The sequence below is a fragment of the Scyliorhinus torazame genome, chromosome 16, assembly GCF_047496885.1.
Source record: "Scyliorhinus torazame isolate Kashiwa2021f chromosome 16, sScyTor2.1, whole genome shotgun sequence".
NCBI classification, from domain to species: Eukaryota; Metazoa; Chordata; class Chondrichthyes; order Carcharhiniformes; family Scyliorhinidae; genus Scyliorhinus; species Scyliorhinus torazame.
Genome location: NC_092722.1, coordinates 42437092 through 42463566, shown reverse-complemented (window position 1 = coordinate 42463566; position 26475 = coordinate 42437092). Strand labels below are relative to the sequence as shown.

Genomic DNA, 26475 nt, shown 5'->3' with positions numbered 1-26475 from the left:
AAATATGCATATATTGTGAAGGCATCTTCAGCATGTGCAATCACTCATTGCAGGTGTAATTAAATGCAATATATGTAAAGTTGCCTAATAACTAAAATTTAACAGATCAGTGTTTGGCATTGCAGCCTACTTGAGCTAAGATACCCACCCTTCTTATCCATCAGCTGATTAACCAGGAATAAATACACCCACCATGGACCTCAATACTACTTATGGAATAGTAGCAGCGACAACATAAAAACAACCCCTTATTAATTAACTCTTTCAGAAAGGTCGAGAAAGAGAAACTGATGATGCCAGTTGTAGGCAAACTTAAAATTCAAAATTTGTAAGTATAAGCACTGTCAGAAGATATTCCATGAGGCTTTTCAAAAAAAAAATCTGATATACAGTATCAGCAGAGATTTTGTTGTAGCAAGTAGAGAGAAAATGTTTCCTCTGGCAAATGGGATTTTAACCAGAGGTCATAAATGTAAAATAATTGGCAAAAGAGCTACAGGATCCCTACTCATCCAGATGACAGCACCTCCAACATTGCAGCATTCTCGCAGCAGTGCACTGGAGTGTCCGCCTTCATTTTTGTGCTTAAGTTCTGGAGTTGGGCTTGAACCTGGAACCTCATGCATGTGCACTACCAATCAAGCCAAGTCTGATACACAGTTTGTAAACAGAATGTATTCTATCAGTGCAAGCAAGAGTTAGGTCATAGTTACAATGCTAGACCATAAGATGTAGGCCATTCGACCCATCGAGTCTGCTCTGCCATTCAATGAGATCATGACTGATATGATAATCCTCAAGTCCACCTTCTCCCCCCCCCCCCCCCCCCCCCCCCCATCCTCATAACCCTTGATTAAAAATCTGTCTATCTCAGCCTTGAACATAATTAACGACCCAGCCTCTAGAGCCCTCTACGGTAAAGAATTCCACAGATTCACTACCCTCTGATAGAAGCAATTCCTCCTCATCTCTGTTTTAAATGGGTGACCCCTTACTCTGAGATTATGCTCTCTCGTCCTAGACTCTCCCACAAGGGGAAACAGCCTCTCAGCGTTGACCCTGTCAAGCCCCCTGAGAATCCTATATGTTTCAATAAGGTCACCTCTCATTCTTCTAAACTCAATGAGTACAGGTCCAACCTAGTCAACCTCTCCCCATAAGAAAATCACTCCATACCCGGGATCAACCTCGTGAACCTTCTCTGAACTGCCTCCAATCTTTCCTTAGATAAGGGGACCAAGACTGTTCACAGTATTCCAAGTTTGATCTAACTAGTGCGGTGTATAATTTTAGCATGACTTCCCCCTTTCCTTTTGAAATAAAGACGAACATTCCATTTACCTTCCCTGTTGCTGACTAAACTTGCATGCTAACTTTTCGTGATTTATGCATGGGGGCCTCCAAATCCTACCCTTCAACTTTCTGCAGTCTTTCTCCATTTAAATAATGCACTGTATGCATTTTGGGGAATGTTTTATAGAAAGGACATTAAAATCAGAGTAGTATAAAGTATTAATTCACCATGATACCAAGGGGGAATGATATTCTAGATGTGAGGAGAGACTTGAGATGATGGGAGTACTTCCACTGGAGTATAGAAGGCTAAGAAGAGATTTCACAAAAATATCTGAAATAATGAAGTGTTCTAGTAGAAGTGTCCTGGTAGTGAATGAGATAAGACTACCTTCTTGAATGGGAAGTTGATGATCAGGGACCATCAATTGAAGATTGTCATTAAGAAGTTAAGAGGATTTATTTTCTGTAGAGTGTTGTTTGAACATGGAATGCTTTACCAGAGAGTAGGTCAGGCAGCAACCATAGTATTTCTGAAGGGAAAATTGGATAAATATTTGAAATTGGGGAGATGCAGAATTATTGAGAGAAATCTTTGATGGGCCTAGCAAAGAACCAACAAAAATTTGATGGGTTGAATGCCCATCTTCAATGCAAAAATCTATTAGTTAAGCGAGGGCATATTTCCCTATGTTTCCAATTGTTGCACTAGTTGATTTATAGTTCACCAGTCTTGCGTGGAGGAGCTGTTTTTAAAATTATTTGTGAAGAAGTAGATTCTCCCCTTTTACTGTCACTCCATGGGAACACCGCCATCTGGATGTTTCCCTCCCAAGCTACACACCACCCTGACTTGAACTATATTGCCATCTTTCTCTATCACTGGAATCCTGGAATTCCCTCGTTGACAGCACTGTGGGTGTACCACGGCGGGTTAAGTCAGCTCACCACCACCTCAAGGGCGATTGGGGATGAGCAATAAATGCTGACTTAACCAGAAATCCCCATCCCTTGATCCCTTCAATGATTTTTCTTTAAAATCGTTTCCCCCCCCCCCCCCCCCCCACTCCCGCAACCCCCAGTGGCAACACATGTGGCCGAAACAGCTGTATTTCCTAATCAAAATGAGAGACATTTGGCCCCCTACCAGGACTGACAAATAACAGGATATCTTTGCACCCATTCCAGGAAGTTCAAACAACACCTGTCCCAAACTATGCCAGGAGGGTAAATATTCCTGCAACATGATCATCTTGACCCACATTCACCAAACCATTTATTCATCAGTTCTCTTTGCTCCATTCTACTGACTAAGCAGATCACCTGAAACACACACTGCTATCAGTTTAGGCATGTTGGTGCCAAGAAATCTCTGTATTCCTCTCAAGGAGCAGCATGCAGTTTAATGCACATTGACTTCACAATGAAATATTCAGTTGGCTGGACAGCTGGTTTGTGAAGCAGAACAAGGCCAACAGGTTCAGTTCCCGTACTGTCTGAGGTTATTCATGAAGGCCCTGCCTTCTCAACCTTATCCCTCGCCTGAGGTGTGATGATCCTCCAGTTAAATCAACACCAGTCAGCTCTGCTCTTCAAAGGGGAAAGTAGCCTATGGTCATCTGGGACTATGGCGACTTTACTTGATGTCCGTGTGCAATATGGGTATTCAACTTGTAATGTTCTACCACTAGGTGTCATCCAACCACTTGGTTACGATTTCAATTGAGAAAATGTATTAAAGGACAAAAATAATTGTACTTTAGCAAACCTCTGTCCCAAAGTGCATTCAAATCATTCTAAAATTAGTTGTTTTAATGAAAACATGAGATTTTTTGTTACATCAGTTTAAATGTATTGACAATTTTGACCTTGTATTTTAAGCTAATCTGCCAATTGGTTTACCCATTTGTGATTAGCATCTAAGAATCTACTACACCTTGGCGTTTTTTTTATTTTTTTTATTCGTTCATGGGACATGGACATTGCTCGCCAGGCCAGCATTTATTGCCCATCCCTAATTGCCCTTGAGGGGGCAGTTAAGAACCAACCATGGGTCTGGAGTCACATGTAGGCCAGACCAGGTAAGGACGGCAGCTTTCCTTCCCTAAAGGACATAGTGAACCAGATGGGTTTTTACGACAATCGACAATGGTTTCATCGGTCTTTTAATTCCTGAGTTTTATTGAATTCAAATTTCACCACCTGTAGTGGCAGGATTTGAACCCTGGCCCCCATAGCATTGCCTTGGGCCTCTAGATTACTAATCCAGCGACAATGCTACGGTGCCACCATCTTCCCAGGTGCCTATTCAAGCTTTGAGGAATCGGGAGTCAAGCTAGTTGCTGCGGTGCGTCCAGCCTCAACTCTGCGTTCGTAGCCCCAGTGTAAATATCATAGAATATCATGGCTGACTCACATGTTTTTAAGAGCAGTGACTCCCAAAATGTTGGTGGGAAATTCGGCAGTGATGGTGTCATCGTACTTTGGGGGATATGGCTGGACTTTAAGATGGTGATTGTCTGCCACTTACACAGTGCAAATGTTATGTAGTACATATCAACCCAAGTCTGGATATTATCTAGGTCATGCGGTAGACTAGCATGCAGTGCTTCATTATCAGAAACGTGAACACTGGAATTATCAGTAATCAGATCTACCCCTATCATTAGGACAGAGGGACTGTCATCAATGAAGTATCTGAAGATTATTGGGCTGAGAATGTTTTCCTGAGGTACTTACGCAGTGATGCTTTAGGGCACTAATAACACGCCTATAACGATGGTAATCTCTTGTGTTTCAAGGTGCATTGGTCAAATGCTGCCTGCGTATTAAAGGCAGCTGCTCTTACCTCTCCTTTGACTTTGTGTTTGCATCCATATCTGAGCTGAACTGCAATGAAGTCAGGAGCTTAATGGTTCTAGTGGAACCTGTGGTGGGGTGAAGGAACTTTTGATGATTCCTGCCATTAGTTCAGTGATTTGGAGTAATCTAATGGGTGGTCATTGGTAGGGTTTCTTGTGGATAGGCCATGGCTGGGAAAGTTTCCATGTTGTTAGGTAAATGCTAATTTAATAGCTATAATGAAAAGACTAGCTCTCGTGAACAGATCTTTAGGACTATATTTGGGTTTTTATCAGGGCTCATAGCATTTCCTGGCCCATTACTCCAAGCTGCTGCCATGTCATGTGTACAGAACTTAATTTTCTGGACACTGACTTCTATGTTAATGGGAACTTCAGGAGGAAACCAAATAGAATTATTCGCTAGCGATTGGAGTTGATATAATTACAGCTTCCATTTAGTATCTTAACCAGCATTCCTCTTTCAGCTGACATCAGCAAAACAGAATAGCTGGCCAAGCTACTCATTGCAGTTTGAGCTCTTGTTGTTTGTAATCTACCCAACAATAGCCCACTTCAAAGTCTATTGTATTGTTAGCTAGAAGGCACTCTTGCCTCTGTGCCTCTGGATTCAAGCCCATCTCATGTTGAGCATGTAAGCTTGTTTGGTTCTTTATTACAGTACTAAAGGAGTGCTGCAGCGTCATCATCACCTTTCTAAAGAGACATTAAACCTCAGTGTTGCCTGAATGTTCAGTTAGATCCCGTGGCACTATTTCTAGAAGACGAGGGAGTGTTTTCAGTATCCTGGTTAACCTTCCTCCTTCCACTGCATGACCAAAAATAGATTAGCTGATCGTTCATCTAATTGCCCTTTGAGGAATCTTGCTATGTGCAAACAAGTAATTAATATTTGGTAAACCACTTACTAGGTTTCTGCAGTGTGTTAAAAGTACATGAGCATCTTAAATACTCCATCAATATTCTCCTGCAAACTTTAAGTACAATGTTTCAGGGCTCATAACTTTTCCTATCAGTCAGTATTAGTCTTCCATTATTGACCACTTCCGTATGACTGTTGTGTTTCTACTAAAGAACTGATTTGAAATTGCCCCCCCCCCCCCAAAACCACTGCCACCACAGCAAATCTCGACCCCCTCAGAGCGAACTTGACCTTCTCCAGCCTCAGGAATTCTGCATGGTCACTCACCCACACTCACGCTTTCGGGGCTCTGAGTCTCGCCACCCTAACAAAATCCATCTCCGGGCTATCGGGGAGGCAAAAGCCAAAACATTGGCTTCTCTCACCCCCTGGACTCCCGGATCTTCCGACACACCAAACTATTAATTCTTAATGGTAGCAGAGTTAACCTGGAGGTTCACCTTAGTGGATAGAGAATGGAGTAATCATACTACTGCCCTGGATCCATGTTCGATAGCTAGGGAGGAAGCTGAGAGAAATTTATCCTCCACAAACCCCTCTGACACTAATGTTGAAATATGTAATGTAAGTATGCTCAGTGTCTGATTTTCTCATTCGTTTGTATATGATTGAAGCTGATCAGATTTTCTTCTTATTCTGAATTGTTTTACCAGTTAGTCTTGTTTGCTCATTGTGACTACATTTATATTGTGCAGATGGGGACTTTGCTCTACAAGGCAGTCTTGGCAGCCTTTCCCTCAGTGACCTGACGCCTCATGGAGAACTTTACAGGGAACGTTTTACCACTAGCGGCAAAGAGGCACTTGTGTTCAACATTTACAAGTATGCATTTGTGTGTTGTTTTTATTAACTTTTACCTTATTCATAGAAAGCTATAACTATTCTTTCTGCGTTCTTTGCAAATAAAATGGAGGAGTAAGAAAAATCTCCGGTTGGGTTTTGGCATTTCATTTTGTCGTCCAAAGCTGCGAAATGAAAGAAGAGCAGCTCTCAGTCTTTAAATAACTGCTATGATATATCTGTGATTCTGCAGGAAGTTGAAAGATTCGTTCCATTCGTTCTACAGAGTCCCAGACAGAGAATGGTTTAAAAGGGAGGTCAAATTTTTCCTGTTTGACTTCACAATGTTCTACACCAGAACTGTGCGGGCAACAAAAAATGTAAAAGAAAAGATTGCAGCTGGAGGATTGTAATGAGCATGAGTGCTTGAGGGGACAAAATACAGCTGCTATTAAATCCTGATTGACTTATCATATATTAAAAAAACTGCTACTGATCGTAAAAATTTATTTTGCCTCAAGTAAAATATCTTTAGTACACCTGGAATTGAGTTTCATGTTGCATTTGTACTTTTAAAAAGAATTTATTTTACTTTTCCACAGCTTGTGCACCTTGTTAGAATCATAGAATCCCTACAGAGCAGAAGAAGGCCATTCGGCCCATCAAGTCTGCACTGACCCTCGGAAAGAGCACCCTATCTATTTTTTTTTTTTTAATTTTAAATTTAGATTAAGGGGCAATTTAGCGTGGCCAATCCACCTACCCTGCACATCTTTGGATTATGGAGGTGAAAACCACGCAAACACGGGGAGAATGTGCAAACTCTACACGGACAGTGACCCAGAGCCGGGATCGAACCTGGGACCTCGGCAAGAGTACCCTATCTAGGGCAACTTCGCTGCCCTATCCCTGTAACCCCACCTAACCTAAATATCTTTGGACACTAACGGGCAATTTTTAGTATGGTCAATCCACCTACCCTGTACATCTTTGGGCTGTGGGAGGAAACCAGAGCACCCGGAGGAAACCCATGCAGACACGGGCGAAAGCGCAAACTCCACACACAGTCACCCAAGCCCAGAATTGAACCTGGGTCCCTGTGAGGCTACAGTGCTAACCACTGTGCCACCATGCCGCCCCAAATACCTATACAGTAGTGCTGAGTGCATGTAGACCCTGCCCTCTGATGCACAATCAAGGACCACTAAAGTGAGGTTGCAGTCCAACTGAAGGCTTTAATAAGCTAGATGTTTCCCCCAGCAGCTCAGGTACAGAATGAAGGCTGCTGGGGCGGCACGGGTTCTTATACCCTGCCTAGTAGGGCGGAGCGATCATTCATTCTAACCAATAGAAAGCATACAGTTTCCACCAATGGTGCTTTAGCCTATCAGGTACCGTAATACCTATAATACCACATTCACCCCCTGTTAAAAAGGAGTCCGGCGGGGTGGTGGCCTGAAACTACAAAACATGGAAACGTGGTATAATTAGTTATGGAGGTACTGTATTACCTCCATACAGTGTTTAGTAACCATTTACAATTCTGATAGCTATGTACATTTGATGGTTTATATTTACAGTTTACAATTAAAATGAAACAATCAGTCGATTGGGGGCCCTGGTCATCCTTTGTGATCGTCCGGGCTTCGGTGGTGACTCCGGTGGAGGCTCGGGCGTCTGTGACTCCGGGAGCGTGGCCTCGAACTCTGTGGCAGCTTCGGCATCCCTAGACAGCGCTGGTGGGTAAAACGGTTGATCTGGGAAGGGAGCGCCTGCGGAGGGCATCGGTGGGGGGGAGGGGGCCTAGACGGGGTCGGCGGAAGGACCGATCCTGCTGTAAGGTGCTGCGGTGGAGGGGAGGGTGGGACTGGTGGCTGGGATGTGCGTGGGGATCCGGCAGGCGCCAGGTCTCGTAGGGAGACCGTATCTTGTCGGCCGTCGGGGTACGCCACATAGGCGTACTGGGGGTTACCCTCTCGACCAATGGGTCCGACTTGTGCGCCCGCACGTGTTTTCGGAGCAGGATGCCAGCCAGGTCGGGAGCGAGGTCCCAGAGGAGGACTTCCTAGGGAAGACAAGGAGACGTTCGTGGGGTGTCTAATTGGTGGTCATACAAAGCAGTGACCGGATGGAGTGGAGGGCATCCGGGAGGACTTCTTGCCAGCGGGAGACTGGGAGGTTCCTGGACCGTAGGGCCAGCAGGACGGTCTTCCAGACCGTTCTGTTCTCCCTCTCTACCTGTCCGTAACCCCGGGGGTTGTAACTGGTCGTCCTGCTCGAGGCGATGCCCTTGCTGAGCAGGAATTGACGCAGTTCGTCGCTCATAAAGGAGGACCCCCTATCACTGTATGTAAGCGGGGAACCCGAACAGTGCAAAGATGCTATGGAGGGCCTTGATGACGGTGGTTGCGGTCATGTCGGGGCAGAGGATGGCGAATGGGAACCGGGAGTTCTCGTCAATCACGTTCAGGAAGTACGTGTTGCGGTCGGTGGAGGGGAAGGGGCCTTTGAAGTCCATGCTGAGACGATCAAAGGGACGGGAAGCCTTTATCAGGTGCGCTTTCTCTGGTCGGTAGAAGTGCGGTTTGCACTCCGCGCAGATTTGGCAGTCCCTGGTGGCTGTCCTGACCTCCTCGATGGAGTAGGGCAGGTTGCGGGTCTTGATAAAATGGAAAAAGCGAGTGACCCCCGGGTGGCAGAGGTCCTCGTGGAGGGCTCGGAGGCGGTCCACTTGTGCAGTGGCACATGTGCCGCGGGACAGGACGTCAGGAGGCTCGTTTAGCTTCCCGGGATGATACATGATCTCGTAGTTGTAGGTGGAGAGTTCGATCCTCCACCGCAAGATCTTGTCGTTTTTTATCTTGCCCCGCTGTGCATTATCAAACATGAAAGCAACCAACCGTTGGTCCGTGAGGAGAGTGAATCTCCTGCCGGCCAGGTAATGCCTCCAATGTCGCACAGCTTCTACTATGGCCTGGGCCTCCTTTTCGACTGAGGAGTGGCGGATTTCGGAAGCATGGAGGGTACAAGAGAAGAAGGCCACGGGTCTGCCCGCTTGGTTGAGGGTGGCGGCCGGAGCTACATCGGACGCATCGCTCTTGACCTGGAAGGGGAGCGACTCGTCGATGGCGTGCATCGTGGCCTTTGCAATGTCTGCTTTGATGCGGCTGAAGGCCTGGCGTGCCTCTTATCGACAGGGGAAAAGCTGTGGATTGGATCGGGACGGGCCTTGTCCGAGTAGTTGGGGACCCACTGGGCGTAGTAGCTAAAAAAAACCTAGGCAACGTTTCAGGGCCTTGGAGCAGTGAGGGAGGGGGAACTCCATAAGGGGGCGCATGCGTTCAGGGTCGGGGCCTATAACTCCACTTCGCACTATGTAGCCAAGGATGGCTAGGCAGTCGGTGCTGAACACGCATTTATCCTTGTTGTATGTAAGGTTAAGGATTTTAGCGGTCTGGAGAAATTTTCGGAGGTTGGTGTCGTGGTCCTGCTGGTCATGGCCGCAGATGGTGACATTATCGAGATATGGGAATGTTGCCCGTAAACCGTACCGGTCAACCATTCGGTCCATCTCGCGCTGGAAGACCGAGACCCCGTTGGTGACACCGAAGGGAACCCTTAAGAAGTGATAGAGCCGCCCATCTGCCTCGAAGGCAGTGTATTTGCGGTCACTAGTACGGATGGGGAGCTGGTGGTAGGTGGACTTGAGATCCACCGTGGAGAAGACCTTATAATGCACGATCCTGTTTACCAGGTCGGATATGCGGGGGAGAGGGTACGCGTCCAGCTGCGTAAACCTGTTGATGGTCTGACTAGTCGATGACCATCCTATGCTTCTCCCCGGTCTTTACCACCACTACTTGAGCTCTCCAGGGGCTGTTACTGGCTTCAATGACCCCTTCCCTCAGTAGCCTTTGGACCTCTGACCTAATAAAGATCCGGTCCTGGGCACTGTAGCGTCTGCTCCTGGTGGCGACGGGTTTGCAATCCGGGGTGAGGTTCGCAAACATGGAAGGCGGGTCGATCTTAAGGGTCGCGAGGCCGCAGACAGTAAGGGGGGGTATAGGGCCGCCGGATTTGAAGGTCAGACTTTGAAGGTTACACTAAAGTCTAAACCCAGGACTGTAGCCGCGCAGAGGTGGGGAAGGATGTAGAGACGGAAATTTTTGAACTCCCTTCCCTGGACTGTGAGGTTTGCTACACAAAACCCCTTTATCTCCACTGAGTGTGAACCGGAAGCCAGGGAGATGTTTTTGATTAATTGGGTGGATGAGGAGAGAACAGCGCCTTACCGTGTCAGGATGTATGAAACTCTCCGTGCCCCCAGAGTCGATTAGGCAGGACGACGTCTCGTGCCCGTTGATGAATACGGTCGTCGTAGCAGTTGAGAGTGTTCGGGGCCGAGACTGATCCAGACTCACCGAGGCTAATCGCAGCAGTTGAGAGTTCTGTTCGGGCAGTGCGTGGTCAGCTGAGCTGGGGTCCTGGGGCTTCATCCAAGATGCCGTCCCGTTGGTCGCACATGGCTGGGGATGCACAAAATGGCAGCGCCCATCCCTCCAACGTGGCGTCCGCGGAACAAGATGGCGGCGCCCGGGGTCCGCACGTGGCCCTGGAATATGAAGATAGCGGCGACCGCTAGCCGCACGGGGCCCGTGGAGAAGCTTGTAGTTGTGGTCCGCATTCGCCGCCGGAGACCACGGCAACCGCACGGGCCTGGCATACCCCCACGAAATGGCCCTTTTTGCCGCATCCCTTGCAGGCGGATGCGCGGGCCGGGCAGCGCTGGCGGGGGTGCTTGGCCTGCCCGCAAAAGTAGCAGCGGGGCCCCTCAGGATTGCCAGACCGCCTTGCAGCGCAGGCCTGTGGGGGAATGGTCGGCCGCGGAGGGGTTCCACGCTGCCGCGCGGTCGGGAAAGTAAGCGTGGGTGTTCCTGGAGGCCACGTCCAGGGAGCCTGCAAGGGCCCGTGCCTCCCTGAGACCTAGGGTGTCCTTTTCTAACAGACGCTGGCGAATTTGTAAAGATAGCATACCTGCCACAAAAGCGTCCCGGACTAAGAGTTGCGTGTGTTCGCTCGCCGAAACCTGCGGGCAGCTGCAGCTTCTTCCCAACACCAGGAGTGCACGGTAGAATTCCTCCAGCGAATCCCCAGGGGTTTGTCGCCTTGTTGCAAGCTGGTGCCGGGCGTAGACCGGGCAAATTTCGTGTCCTTTTAGCAGCTCTGTTGCTGCATCGAAGTCTTGCGCTTCCTCGATGAGGGTGTAAATCTCCGGGCTCACCCTTGAGTGCAGGACGTGCAGTTTCTGCTCTCCTGTGGGTGCGTATTCGGCCGTCCCGAGATACCCTTTAAAGCACGCCAGCCAGTGCTTAAAGATTGCCACTGAGTTCGCCGCGTGGGGGCTAAGTTGCAGACACTCCGGCTTGATTCGGAGCTCCATCCTTTCTTCTTAAAAAAACTAGCTTATTAAATTGATGCACGATCAATGACCACTAAAGCGAGGTTGTAGTCCAACTGAAGACTTTAATAAGCTAGGTGTTCCCCCAGCAGCTCAGGTACAGAATGAAGGCTGCTGGGGCGGCAGGGGTTCTTATACCCCGCCTAGCAGGGCGGAGCTATCATACATTCTAACCAATAGAAAGCATACAGTTTCCACCAATGGTGCTTTAGCCTATCAGGTACCGTAATACCTATAATACCACATCCTCCAACTCCAAAGCTTGGCTAACCACTGTCCCATTTGGTTGCTGGAACCCCTTGGGGATGAATACAGTGATTATTTCTCATGTATAAGAGTGCAGTCTCTACTTGATATCTCTCCATGATGGACAGCTGGCGAATTGTGATCAGTCAGTATGTCCATATTGGAGAACCAATTGGCTTTGACACCAACTGAGATACATATTGAGGCCATGATATTTGAATTGTATTAGTGCAGTCTTAAAACTAAAGTTGCTCTGTGTGAACTGATTGTATTCTTTTTGTTAAAGCTGACCCAAATATGGGTGAGATTTTAACACACTCATGGAAACTTTTATAATATATTTTTCCGGGGCGGCACATGGCACAGTGGTTAGTACTGGGACTGTGGCGCTGAGGATCCGGGTTCAAATGCTGGCCCTGGGTCACTGTCCATTTGGAGTTTGCACATTCTCCCCGTGTCTGCGTGGGTTTCACCCCCACAAAGATTAGGTGGACTGCCCCTTAATTGGAAAAAAATAAATAATTGGGTACTCAAACTTTATTTTTAAAAAAATACATTTTTCCATTCTTTGTTACACAGCGAAGTTTATTGATCTTCTACCATGGCCACTATCCTTTCCACTGCAGTGTCTGCTTTCACCTCTAAAATATTGCACAGCTCTTCCCTTGCCTCATTCCACATGCAGCTGAAACCCTTACCTATGTCTCGACACCAAACTCAATTGCTCCTTGACTGTTTTGGCTGACTTCCCATAATCTACCCTCCGTAAGCACCAGCTGATCCAAATTCTGTTGCCCTGATCCTGTCTCATGTCAGGTTAGACTCCTCTATTATCTAGGGCAGCACAGTAGCATAGTGGTTAACACAGTTGCTTCACAGCTCCTGAGTCCCAGGTTCGATTCCCGGCTTGAGTCACTGTGTGCGTGGAGTCTACACGTTCTCCCCGTGTCTGCGTGGGTTTCCTCCGGGTGCTCCGGTTTTCTCCCACAGTCCAAAGATGTGCGGATTAGGGGGATTGGCCATGCTAAATTGTCCTTAGTATCCAAAAAAATGTTAAGTGGGGGTTACAGGGATAGGGTAGATATGAGCTTCAGTAGGGTGCTCTTTGTAAGGGCCGGTGCAGCCTCGATGGGCTGAATGGCCTCCTTCTGCACTGTAAATTCTATGATTCTATCTGTCACCCCTGCCTTTGCTGAACTACCTTAGTTGCCGATTCTAAACACTTCAAATTTAAAATTTGCATTCTTGTGTTCAAATCCTTCATGTCCTTGTCCCCTCCCTTTCTCACCAACCAGCATTACTGTGCAATCCCAAACTCTCAGTTGCTCTGATCTCCAGTGCATCCCTCCACCTTCCTTCACCCTATCATTGGTTACAATGCTTTCAGTTACCTCGGACTTTGGAATTCTGTTCCTAATCCTTTCCACCTCTCCCCCTTTTTAACTAAGCTTTTAATCACCTTTCCTACTATCTCCTACTTTGGCTTGTTGTCCGCTTGCACCATTGAAATACCAAATGCAAGTTGTTGGTGAATAAGGCAATTTTTTTTGTCTGAAACCAGGTATGGCAGAGCAGACCCGAAGCTGAAGCGAGATTGTGATATGAGAGTAAGTCTTCAAATGGCATCAGTGCAGTATGTGCACACCCAACGCTTCCAGGCTGAGGTGGTGGCATTTATTCAGAACTTCACACAGCTACAGGACGTGCTGGGGCGACAGAGAGCAGCTATAGAGGGACAAGCAGTAAGATATTTACCTTACCAACTACTTTTTTTTAAACTCATTTTATTCAAACTTGTATCAAAGTAGGTTACAGCAAATAAACACCCCGGGAAACATTCTTCCCAACAATCAACAATACAGATCTATCTCCGCACCTTGTCCACATTCGCTGCCCAATAATAATGAAGCAAGTTTGGCAATGCCAACCCCCCCCTCTGCCTCTGCCTCTAGCAGGGTCCTCCCCACCCTCGGCACCTTCCCCGCCCATACAAAGTCAGAGATGATCGTGTACACTTTCCGAAAAAAGGCCTTTGGTATAAAGATCGGGAGAGCCTCAAAGATTAACAAGAACCTCGGCAGAATATTCATTTTCACCACTTGGACCCTCACCGCCAACGTTAAGTGCAGTGTATCCCACCTTTTAAGATCCTCCCTGGCCTCCTCCACAGCTTCGTTAAGTTCCACTTATGGAACCCCGTCCATTCTCTCGCTACCTGAAACCCCAAGTACCTAAACCTATCCCTCGCTACCGTAAATGGCATCCCCCCCTAAATTAGCCCGCTGTGCCAGCTCATTCACTGGGAGACCTCGCTTTTCCCTACGTTCAGCTTGTATCCCGAGAACCCTCCAAATCTCCCCAACAGGCCCATAATCCTTCCCACACTCTCCAACGGTTCCGAAGCATATAGCAAGAGGTCATCGGCATAGAGCGACACCCAATGCTCCCTCTGTCCCTTCATTATCCCCTGCCACTCTGCCGACCCCCTGAGAGCCATCGCCAATGGCTCTATGGCCAGCGCAAACAGCAGCGGCGACAGCGGGCACCCCTGCCTCGTACCCCTGTGTAAGTCAAAGCTTTGTGAGCTCATATCGTTCGTCCTCACCCTCTCTTGGCGCCACATACAGCAACCGCACCCATGCCACAAATCTCGGCCCAAACCTTCCCAAAACTTTGAACAAGTACCACCACTCCACCCGATCAAATGCTTTCTCCGCGTCCATGGACACCACCACCTCCGGTACCAGAGCTCTCGACGGATTCATCACAACATTCAACTTCCGTCTTATATTACTCGTGAGCTGCCTGCCCTTCACGAAGCCTGTTTGATCTTCTGTAACCACCCCAGGACGCAATCCTCCATCCTCCCTGCCACAACTTAGCCAATACTTTCACATCGTGTTCGATAGTGATATGGGTCTATGCGACCCACATTCCACCGAATCCTTCCCTTTTTTGGGGATTAGTGTGATTACTGCCTGCTTCATCGTCTCCGGCAACTCCCCCTTCTCCAGTGCTTCATTAAAGGCCCCCAACAGATGTGGTGCCAGGTCCGCCGCAAATTCCTTATAAAATTCTGCCGGGTACCCATCCGGCCCAGGGGCCTTCCCCGACTTCATACCCCTGATACTATCCAGCACCTCCCTCAGCCCCAGGGGCTCCTCCAACGCCTGCCTCTTTGCTTCCTCCACCTGGGGAAATACCAGCTCGTCCAGAAACCACCCAATGTCCCCCTCCTCTCCTCCTGGGTCTGCCTTATAAAGTCCCTGGTAATACTCTTTAAATGCCTCATTTATCTTCCCTGGCTCTGACACCACATCCTCAGCCCCAGTCCGGATCTTCACTATTTCCCTGGACGCAGCCTGCCTCTGCAGCTGGTGCGCCAGCATGCGGTTCGCCTTCTCCCCATACTCGTATTGCACCCCTCTTGCCCTACGCAGTTGCCCTACCGCCCTCCCCGTTGTCAGCCTGTCAAAGTGCCCCTGCAACATTTTCCTCCTTACCAATCCCCCCACTGTGGGCACTCTTGAATGTTCCCTGTCCACCTCCACTATCTCGCTCACTAGGCAGTCATGTTCCGCCCTCCTTTCCTTATTCGCACGAACCGTAAATGAGATAATTTCTCCCCGGACCACTGCCTTCAGTGCTTCCCAAAAAATGCCTGCCAACACCTCCCCATTCTGATTGAACGCCACATAATCCCTAATCGCCGACCGCACCTTATCACAAAAACCTCCATCCGCCAACAATCCCAAGTCAACGGGCAGCACGGTAGCATTGTGGATAGACAATTGCTTCATAGCTCCAGGGTCCCAGGTTCGATTCCGGCTTGGGTCACTGTCTGTGCGGAGTCTGCTCATCCTCCCCGTGTGTGTGTGGGTTTCCTCCGGGTGCTCCGGTTTCCTCCCACAATCCAAAGATGTGCAGGTTAGGTGGATTGGCCATGATAAATTGTCCTTCGTGTCCAAAATTGCCCTTAGTGTTGGGTGGGGTTACTGGGTTATGGGGATAGGGTGGAGGTGTTGACCTAGGGTAGGGTGCTCTTTCCAAGAGCCGGTACAGACTTGATGGGCCGAATGGCCTCCTTCTGCATTGTAAATTCTATGATCAAACCTCCACTCCAGCCTCTGCTCTCGTCCCGTACTGAACCGAATATCCAGCCAGTGGTCCGAGATTACTATCCCCGCATACTCTGCCTCCTCCACCCCAACCAAAATCTCCCGACTCACTACAGAGTAATCATTCCTCGAATACACCTTATAGACGTGTGAAAAGAAGGAATACTCCCTTCCCCCTGGGTTCTGAAAGCGCCATGGATCCACCATACCCATCCTTTCCATAAACCTCCCCAGCTCCCTTGCCATTCGTACCCTACCCATCGACCTGGGGCTCGATCTATCCACCCTCGGCTCCAGGACACGGTTAAAATCTCCTCCCGTGATCAACTGGTACGTGCCAAAATCCGGGATTGCTGTCAGCAACCCCCTCATGAAATGAAATGAAATGAAATGAAAATCGCTTATTGTCACAAGCAGGCTTCAATGAAGTTACTGTGAAAAGCCCCTAGTCGCCACATTCCGGCGCCTGTTCGGGGAGGCTGGTATGGGAATTGAACCGTGCTGCTGGCCTGCCTTGGTCTGCTTTAAAAGCCAGCGATTTAGCCCAGTGTGCTAAACACACATCATCCCAATTTGGGGCATACACATTTACCAACACGACCGGTGCCCCTTCCAATACCCCACTCACAATCACATATCTCCCACCTGGATCCCTCACCTCCTTCGCACTCTCAAATTCCATTTTTTTGCTCATTAAAATCGGCACACTCCTCGACTTCAAATCAAACCCCGAGTGAAAAACCTGCACGACCCACCCCTTCCTTAACCTAACCTGGGTGGGTCTCCTGCAGAAAGACCACCCCCGCTTTCAAGCTCCTGAGGTACACGAACACCCGGGACCTTTTAACCGGCCCATTCAGTCCCCGGATGTTCCGCGTTACCAACCATACCGGAGGCTTGTGCCTCCAATCCCCTCTACCGTCTGTCATCTTCCCCACTTAACTCCTGCCCCTTTAATTCCACTCTGTACCTAGCCCATCCTAGATGGCCCCTTTCTTCGCCCTTGACCATGTCATCTCTCACCCCCTGCCGCATCGCAGTACCCCCCCCCCCACCGCTTTTCCCCTTCCCCTTCTTCTCCCCCCACGCCCCCCCCCCTTTTCCCCCTCCCCCCGGCCACCCCTCTTGGCCTTCTCCCCCACTACCTCACTTCCGTTCACCCGCATGACCTGCTAGCGCGGCTGCCCCTGCCCAAAGGCACATCCTAATGACCCCCTCACTCCTCCGCTCAAGGAAGAAGGCCTCCTGCTGGCCTTCCCCTTCCCCACCCAAACAAGGACTTCTCCTGAACTCCAGGTAGCCTTCTCCAAAAACAAACAAACAGATGTTAAACACAAACAGTCCCATAAAATCCATCCCCCATAAACGTTTCACCCCTACAACTCCTTACAATCTCAACATTGAACAGAACCCCCCCCCCCCACACACAAAAGGCGAAAATCCCCCATGCTCCCGACCATTACATAGTGCCAGCACCCCGGTTCCCAAGCATTGTCCACTCAGTTCTCCCCCAGTTTATGCTCCTTAATGAAGTCTTCAGCCGCTTCTGAATGATATGAAATGAAAATCGCTTATTGTCACAAGTAGCCCTCCCCTAGTCGCCACATTCCGGTGCCTGTTCTGGGAGGCTGGTACAGGAATTGAACCATGCTGCTGGCCTGCTTTGGTCTGCTTTAAAAGCCAGCTATTTAGCCCAGTGTGCTAAACCAGCCCCATTTCTGGGGTCTCGAAATAATACTCCCGGACTCCGAACATCACCCATAATTTTGCCGGGTAGAGCACACCAAACCTGATCTGCCGCCGATACAGCACCGCCTTGGCCTTGTTGAAACCTGCCCGCCGTTTTGCCAACTCCGATGTCCTGATAAATCCGGACGTTATTTCCCTCCCAGTAGCAGCTATGCCTCTCTCTGGCCCACCGTAGAATTTTCTCTTTCTCCACAAATTTATGGAGTCTCACGATCACCGCCCGCGGCGGCTCCCAGCTCTAGGCTTTTGCCTCCGAGACCTATGCACTCGGTCTGCTTCAGGTGCCTTATCCCGCACCCCGTCTGCCACCAGTCCCGCCAGCATCCTCGAGACGTACCTCGTGGCACTCGAACCTTCCACTCCTTCATGCAGGCCCACTATTCGCAGGTTCTGCCTTCTCGAGGCATTCTCCTGCTCCTCCACCTTTGCCCTCAGCGTTTTACAAAGGTCTCCTAGGTGCCCCACCTCCGCCTCAGAGTCTCCAAATGTAACTGCAGCCATTGAATGGCATGACAATATTTCACTGTTGACAGCACTGTAGACAATCTGCTATCTGAAGAAGGATCATGTGGACTCGAAACATTAACTCTGTTTCTCTCTCCACAGATGCTGCCAGATCTGCTGAGTTTATCTGACATTTTCAGTTCTTATTTCAGATTTCCAGCATCCACAGTATTTTGCTTTTATCTAATATGTTGGTTAGTTGTGTGGTTGCCAGGCAGGCAGCCTTTTAGCTGGTTTTAGCTGCCTGACGCTGGGAAATGAAGGTCAATGAGGTGACGTGGTGGAATTAAGTCAAACAGACTAATAGCTTGGATGCACTGTGCCATCGAACTGCTATATGAGTGCAATTATTGATAGTGAAAAGAAGCAGTATTTAGCACATAGCCAAGTCTAAAGATAAATAATGAGACATTGGAATCGCCTAGATGAATTGGTCTGTTTACAGTTACTTGATTGTTGTACTGTTTTCTTTTACTCGGCACTGTTTTTTTCTTTAATGGCTTTGTGCCATGAAGAGCCAGAATTAACGTTCGCATTTTTTTAATGCACAAGTCACATTCCAGGGTCAACCTAACCATTGTGAAAGAATCAACATAGTTATATTTCACTGCTTTATGATTTGTGGTTCTGCAAAGTAATTTGAGATCAATTTATGGGCGACACGGCAGCACAGTGGTTAGCTCTACTGCCTCACAGGCCAGGTTAAATTCCGGCCTTGGGTCACTCTCTGTGTGGAGTTTGTACTTTCACCCTGTGTTTGCGTGGGTTTCTTCCGGGTGCTCCGGTTTCCTCCCACAGTCCAAAGATGTGCGGGTTAGATGCATTGGCCAGGATTAATTGTCACTTTGTGTCCAGGGATGTGCAAGTTATGGGATTACGGGGATAGGGTGGCGTGGACATGGGTGAAGTGCTCTTTTGGAGAGTCGCTGCAGACTCGATGGGCCAAGTGGCCTCCTGCACAGTAGGGATTCTATGATTTTGCATATTTCTCCAGTTTCTTATGTTATTTGTTTTGCTGATTTCTCTTTATACAATTATACTACAAATTTGATTTAATACATTGGCATCAGTATACGATAGGAAAAGTCATATTTAAACAAAAAGCCTTTTTCTCTAATGCTCTTAACTTGCCACTTTTGCTTACAATGCCACGATTAACAAGTGACATCTGTGCAAGCTCCAGATATTTCCTTGGTGTTCTACAACACAAATTTATTCTCATTTTGGAGGGGCACGGGTCACTCCTGAGACTTGCAACTCCAACCTCAAATGCTGCTCCAGACTGCTTCAGTATATCAGGAGTTGAAAACGGTACTGAACACTTCAATTATCAACAAACTTTACCAATTCTGGCCTCATATTCAAGGGAAGGCCATTGATGAAGCAGCTGAAAACGGTTGGGCCAACTATGAGGAACACCTGCAGCAGTGTCCTTGGACTGAGATGTTTAACCTCCAACAACCACAACCATCTTTTGTGCTAAAGACTTAAACCTGTGGAGACTTTCCCCCCTTATTCCCATTGACTCCAGTTTTGATAGGTCTCCTTGATGCCGCACTCAGACAAATGCTGCCTTGATGTCAAGAGCATTCACTTTCATCCCACCCAATTGGGCAGCACGGTAGCACAAGTGGCTAGCACTGTGGCTTCACAGCGCCAGGGTCCCAGATTTGATTCCCCACTGGTTCACTGTCCGTGCAGAGTCTGCACGTTCTCCCCATGTCTGCGTGGGTTTCCTCCGGGTGCTCCGGTTTCCTCCCACAGTCCAAAGATGTGCAGGTTAGGTGAATTAGCCATGCTAAATTGCCCTTAGTGTCCAAAAAGGTTAGGAGGGGTTATTGGGTTACAGAGATAGGGTGGAAGTGAGGACTTAAGTGGGTCGGTGCAGACTCGATGGGCCGAATGGCCTCCTTCTGCGCTGTATGTTCTAAATCACAGAATTAAGACGCAGAAGGAGGCCCTTTGGCCCATCGTGTCTGTACCGGCTCTCCAAACAAGCATCGTGCGTTAGTGCCATTCCCCTGTCTATTCCCTGCACCCCAGCACATTGCTTTTATTCAAGTAACCATCTCCTGCCCTTTTGAATGCCTCCATGAATCTGCCCCAACAACACTTCCAGGCAGTGCATTCCAGACCTGAACCACTCGTCGTGTGAAAAGGTTTTTTCTCCCATCACATTTGCTTCTTTTGCAAATCAATTTAAATCTGTGCCTCGTTCTTGATCTTTTAATGAATATGAACAATTTCTCCCTATCTACTTTGTCCAGTCACCTCGTGAATTTGAAGATCTCTATCAAATCTGCTCTTAACCTTCTCTCCAAGGGGAACAGTCCCAACGCCTCCAATCTATCCTCATAACTGAAGTTTCTCATCCCTGGAACAATTCTTGTAAACCTCTTCTGCACTCTCTCCAATGAGTTCACCGCCTATCGTGTAGCGCCCAGAACTGTAGACAATATTCCAGCTGAGGTCTAACTAGTGTCTCATGAATCTCCTTGCTTTTGTGCTCTATGCCCCAATATTGAAGCCCAGGATACTGTATGCTTTATTAACTGCTCTCTCCACCATCCTGCCACTTTCAATGATCTATGCACTTATACATTCAAGTCCTTCCGCTCCTGCACCCCTTTAATTCCTCTGAATCTCAACTCTTTTGTCCATCTTTGGACCAAGGCTGTATTGACGTCTAGAGTTGAGTCGCCCTGGTGGAACCCAAACTGAACACCAGTGAGCAGGTTGTTGCTGAATAAGTGAATAAATGGGCACAATGGTTAGCACTGCTACCTCATAGCGCCAGGATCCCAGGTTCAATTCCGACCTTATCTGTGTGGAGTTTGCACGTTCGCCCCGTGACTGGGGGGTTTCCTCCAGGTGCTCCAGTTTCCTCCCACAGTCCAAAGATGTGCAGGTTAGATGGCCATGCTAAATTGCTTCGTATTGTGCGACGGTTAGGTGGGGAACGGGGATAATGTGGGGGAAGTGGGTCGAAGTAGGGTGTTTTTTTTTGGAGGGTCGCTACAAATTCGATGGACCGAATGGCCTCCGACTGCACTGTAGGGATTCTATGAATTTACAAGTGCACCTTGAATACACTGTCCACAACACCTATCAGTTTGCTGATGATTGTGAGGAGACTGAAAGGGTGGGAATTGACCAGAATGGATTTCTTCTTTCTAATTTTTTGTGGACGCCATAAGTGGCCATTTGTCAGGTAAATGTTTGTATTGTAACTATGTTGATCAAGAAATGTGGGCCACAGGTTCCAAAGGGCACACAGAGAGGGAAGGGTATTGAAATGATTCTCCCAGGGTATGAAAATGAACTATTTTTTGATTGGCATTTTTTTCCTAGACCTAGTACCCAATTCATTTTTCCAATTAAGGGGCAAGTGCTAACCACTGCGCCACTGTGCTGCCCAGATTGACATTTTTCTTTTCTTTTTTTCCTTTAAGCCATTCATTCCTGACTTTTGCTACTGTTTTTTGTGAATCAAGGAGTGGGTCTCATATTTCATGACTATGTTCAGCTTTCTCAGACTAATGGCTTGTGTTTCTATAGTTTTGGAGCTGGCTTTACCGCGTTTTTCCTCCTTAACCTCATAAGGGAATACTATGTTACAGCTTGGCATTCTGTCTCGGACTATGAGAATATTGGTGAACTTGAATAATACAAAAGCAAAGTACTGCGAATGCTGGAAATCAGAATGATAAACAAAAAGTACTGAAAACGCTCTGCAGGTCTGGCAGCAACAGTGGAGAGAGAAACAGCTAATGTTTCAGGTCTGGAACCTATCATCAGAATTCTGAAGAAAGGCCACAGAGCTGAAATGTTAACTCTTTGCCTCACCGTGGATCCTGCCACGCTTGCCTAGTGTTGCCACATTTTCTGTTTTCATTTGTTATCAGCAAGTAAAGTTTGGGTGCCAGTTTGTGTGCCTGATCCAGCCATTCGAGCCCTGTTGAGACACACTGAACACAGTGGCTGCATCTGTTCACAATAACCTTAAAAATGTCAATTTGATCGGAACTTCCTGCAGACATTTGCTTTATCTCGTTCTTCTTTATTCTTCAAGGTCAGCACTCATAATTCACTATTATTTAATTTTATGTGCAAATTTTGAAAATTATGGAAACTATATTTTGCAAGCCCAAATCTAACAAGTGTCTCTATGTAACAGTGATACTGAACTTTTCACATGTTACCCCTCCTCTTCATTTTGATTTCCTGAAAAGAGATTCAGATCAAAGAACGTCTATTCAAAAAGTTAACTTCTTGTCCCTCTGTTCAGATGCTGGTAGATCTGTTATTTGTTTCCAGTCTTATTTATTTTTAATTTTCTTACTTGGTGGTTTGCGGCTAGAGTTGCCAACGTCTGCAATGTACCTCATGGCATAGCTGAGAGCTGTTGTGTGTGAATTGGTACAAATGGTTATGTATTTAAGCCAGTGTTGTGCTAGATTTGGCAGCCTCCCTCTGGGGTCAATAGCTAAATATCACACAGATGGTCTCACTCTGGAATTTTCTTGTGAAGCTGATGATAACTCCACTTCTGTGCAGAATTCTGAAAATAAGGCTAATGAAAAGCAGATGCAGTTTAACTCTTATCCTGCTGAATAAGCGGCAATTCAATATGGTTAGGGCACAGAGTACTGCAATATGTGATATGATCCAAACCCAACTAAGTGTGCAAAATAACTTGTGGGTGAAACAGTCTACCTTAACCATAAGGTCAATTGGTTAAATTGTAGACCCACCCATTCATTAGACATTGGCTGCTTTCCTTGGTTAGATTTTCTGGTGTTGGGACTTACTGGAGTGATTCAGCACTCCCCAGTGCTCTGTATATGAGAGGCAACATTTACTATAACCAGCATTGACCAACAGTGATGCATGTACTTTAGGCGGGCTGTGGAATAGTTAATTGACATAGACTCCGAGTCTACCTTAATTGCCTCCCAGGCTGGCTGAAAGATCCCATAGCACTCTCAGTGGAAGAACAAGGCAGTTCTCCAACCTCCTGGCCAACATTTACTCTATAATCACCACTGGCAGAACAGATTATCTGGTGGTTGCTGTTCAAATCCAATTAACATGCATAATTGACTGTCACATCCCCTACATTACAACACTGTCTCTTCAAAAGACGTAATTGGCCGTGAAGTGCTTTGAGATGTACCTAGGTTTCTGATGGGCACTGTGTGAATTTAACTTCTTTGTTTCTCAATTAAGTAGTACTGCATTAACCTTGTGGAACAGAAAAGGGATTAGAGGGAGTTGATACCTGAGCTTTGTTAGGTGATGTGAACAAAAAGATCCGTGGATCAAGCAGATGTCATATGTTAATGCAGTAGTTGCTGCTGAGTACGATTGGTCAAAATTGTCATGGAAACAGATACTTTTTCAGAAACTTAAATCAGCACCTCTTGTCCTTTGCATAATGGTAGCTGTAAGAAGTCGTAAATTCTGAGGAAATTGCTATTTATGTTAAAGGAGGATTCCACAATTTCCAATTAATACACGTTATAGTTTTTAACTTTGCATTCAAACTTTGCCACCTGAAGGGCAGTAGGATGAACTTTGGTTTTGGGATACATATCTTTCTGAATGATAACCTAGTAGCTGAGTGAGCACAGGGCATGTTAGCAGAACGTTCTGTTAGCTTGTACATGTTGGGTGAATTGCTCAACCTCCCAACATTTGCAGAACGTGGTTGTCTGCAATCTTAACAGCAATGCTTATATTACCATTGAGGTAGTGCATCTAGCCACTCTTGGCCTTCCTGGAGACAAAAGCAAGACTGAAATCAAGGCTGCCATCTGCAACATGTCAGAAAAGTTGATGGGGGTGATCAGTACTAACGCAGACACTCCCATGATAAATTAACATAGCTCTGCTTCTGAGTTGAATTGAATAAGATGAAGGCCAAAAATCAAACTCCCTCAAATAAAGGCAGATTTCACTTTCATAATACTTCATCACAACTCTCAGAAGCATTTGGCTCCAAAGACAGTGAATTGTTTTGTAATGCAGTGGCTGTTATGTTGTAGGCAAATGTAGCAACCATGTTGTACACAAAAATCTATGAGATGAGGGAAGTAATTTTAACTGCCAGGCAGCATGTGGGCGGCACGGTGGCACAGTGGTTAGCACTGCTGCCTCACGTCGCCGAGGTCCCAGGTTCGATCCCGGTACCAGGTCACTGACGTTTATGCATGGGTCTCACCCCCATAACCCAAAGATGTGCAGGGTCGGTGGATTGGCCACGATAAATTGCCCTTTAATTGGGGAAAAAATAATTGGGTACTCTAAATTTTTTTAAAAAGAAAACATTTTAAAACTTGCCAGGCAGCAAACCCATGGAATTGAGCAGAACACTTATTTTACACCCTGGCCAATATTGCTCTCGACTCGCTTCTTTGAGGAGTAAAATCAGACTGCGCATGAAACCAGTGTTGCACTCGATCTTGGCAGCTTCCTGGATTCGTTTAAAATTGCCCATGAGGTCTTGGGCATAAACATCAAGATCCTGTAAACATCTGAGAGTTTAATTTAGCATTGATTGAAAGTGGAATGTGAGACAGGGTAAAATGAGAACCACTGATCATCTTCAGGCAGTATCATGGGGTTTCTAACATCCACCTGAACCACATGAACTGTAACGTCTCATCTGAAATTCACCATGTCGCAATACTGCAAAAACTAGATTATCTGCTCCTGGGTTTAGACTTGAACCCACAATGTTCCTATTCTGAGTCAAACTGACCGGTTATTGCCTTTAATACAAATGCTAATTCTGATTTAATAGGTTGATCAGGCTGGGTGTGTTGACTTTCAATGGCTCTATTGATTGGTCCGTTGAAATAAAATAACGACTTGTATTTATATCACACTTTTCATGACCCTGCCTCGAAGCACTTTACAGCCAATGAAAAGCGTAGTAATTGTTGGAATGTAGAAATTGTCTCGTGGTTGTGCATTAAACTCATTCTTAGTTTGGCTGCCTACTTTCTGAGTAAATATAACTTAAAAGCAGACTTCAGTGTTAATTAAAAGTAACACGTCAATGGTGCTAAACTGACCAGCTGCGATGATTTTGAAATGTTGGACATTTTGGCAAGTTCTCATTACTGAGCCTCTTCTTTGATTTCCTGCTCAGCTGTTTAAAGTGCTAATGTGTTGTTGACAATTGAGTTACAGTAACCAGCTAGTGTTACATTCATCACTCGCCGGCACTCCAAACTGTGGAAAAGTGCATCAGTGACTCAGTGCTGAGGTTTTCTATCTTAAAATAATCAAAACTACCCACAATTTCAAATCCGATGGAAAGATGGGTGAAAGTAGTCCAATAATCAGTAGGCCTACAGTTTGCTCCTGCTCTAGGTGAAATGGGCATTTATTATACCTTCTCGTAGGCAATCCCTCGGGACCTAGGAAGGCTTTCTTCCACTCCAGGGTCCTGAGGTGACTAAAAAGTCCAATGCTGCAAAGTAAGGTCTGCCTGAAGTGAGGCAGGTACTGTTTGATGAGCAGGTGGGTAGGATACTCGGATTTTTATATGCCCCTTCTGCTGTTTGCTCTTGGTCTGTTCGAAATGTTCAAAATGGTTGGCACCTTCACGGATGCTTCTTCTCCAGTTTGGGCGGTCTAGAGCAAGAGATTCCCACAAATTGGTGGGGTTGTTGCATTTTTTTTCAGTGAGGCTTTGTGGACGTCCTGATAAGTGGTTGCGGGAAGTTTGGAGTGGAGTGCTTGTTTTGGCAGTCTTTTGTCAGGCATGTAGATGATATGTTCAACGCAGCTGATAAATTATAACCAGTGCCTCGACACTGGGGGTGTTAGCCTGAGGGAGGATACAGATGTTGGAGCGCCTATCCTGCCACTGAATTTGCAGGATTTTGCGGAGGTGATATTTCTCCAGGGATTTCCTTATCTGCTGCGCATTGCCCAGCAATATGATGCATATGGGAGGGTATGCAGCACTGCAGCCCTGTGGATAGTGAGCTTGGTTCCGGGTTTGAGGTCTTTGTCATCAAATAGTCTTTTACTCAGATGACCAAAGGCTGTACTGGTACAGGTACACTGGAGGCAATGTTGAGTTTCATAGCTAATATCTACCCTAACTGAGAGGAGGCTCCCAGGGTATGAAAAATGAGCAACATTGTTCAATGGTTAACTCACAGAAATATCATAAAAAGGACATACATGTTTTCTTGGCATTTTACCTTCTAAGTTCTGTCATATCTGTGCATTTCTAACATTTTCTGTTCATATTTCAAATTTACATTGATTTTCTGTATTAGAATAATTTTACTGAGATAATTTTCTGTGGGCAGCAAGGCGGCGCAGTGGTTAGCACTGCTGTCTCACAGCACCGAGGACCTGTGTTCGATCCCGGCCCCGGTCATTGTCCGTGTGTCGTTTGCATATTCTCCCTGTGTCTGCGTGCGTCTCACCCCCACAACCCAAAGATGTGCAGGGTAGGTGGATTGGCCACGCTAAATTGCCCCTTAATTGGAAAAAATGAAGATTTTTTAAAAGATAGAT

The 26475-nt window shown here is 47.0% G+C and overlaps 1 protein-coding gene across 3 annotated transcripts in view; it reads left to right on the top strand.

Moving 5' to 3' along the window:
* vps13d (vacuolar protein sorting 13 homolog D) overlaps positions 1-26475 on the top strand; it is a 333180-nt gene that overhangs the window by 71003 nt on the left and 235702 nt on the right. For all 3 annotated transcript variants that reach the window (XM_072478413.1, XM_072478411.1, XM_072478412.1), the window contains exons 22-23: positions 5772-5898; positions 13122-13302. In XM_072478413.1, coding sequence (XP_072334514.1) covers positions 5772-5898; positions 13122-13302 — 308 coding nt within the window. The remainder of the gene's footprint in view (positions 1-5771; positions 5899-13121; positions 13303-26475) is intronic.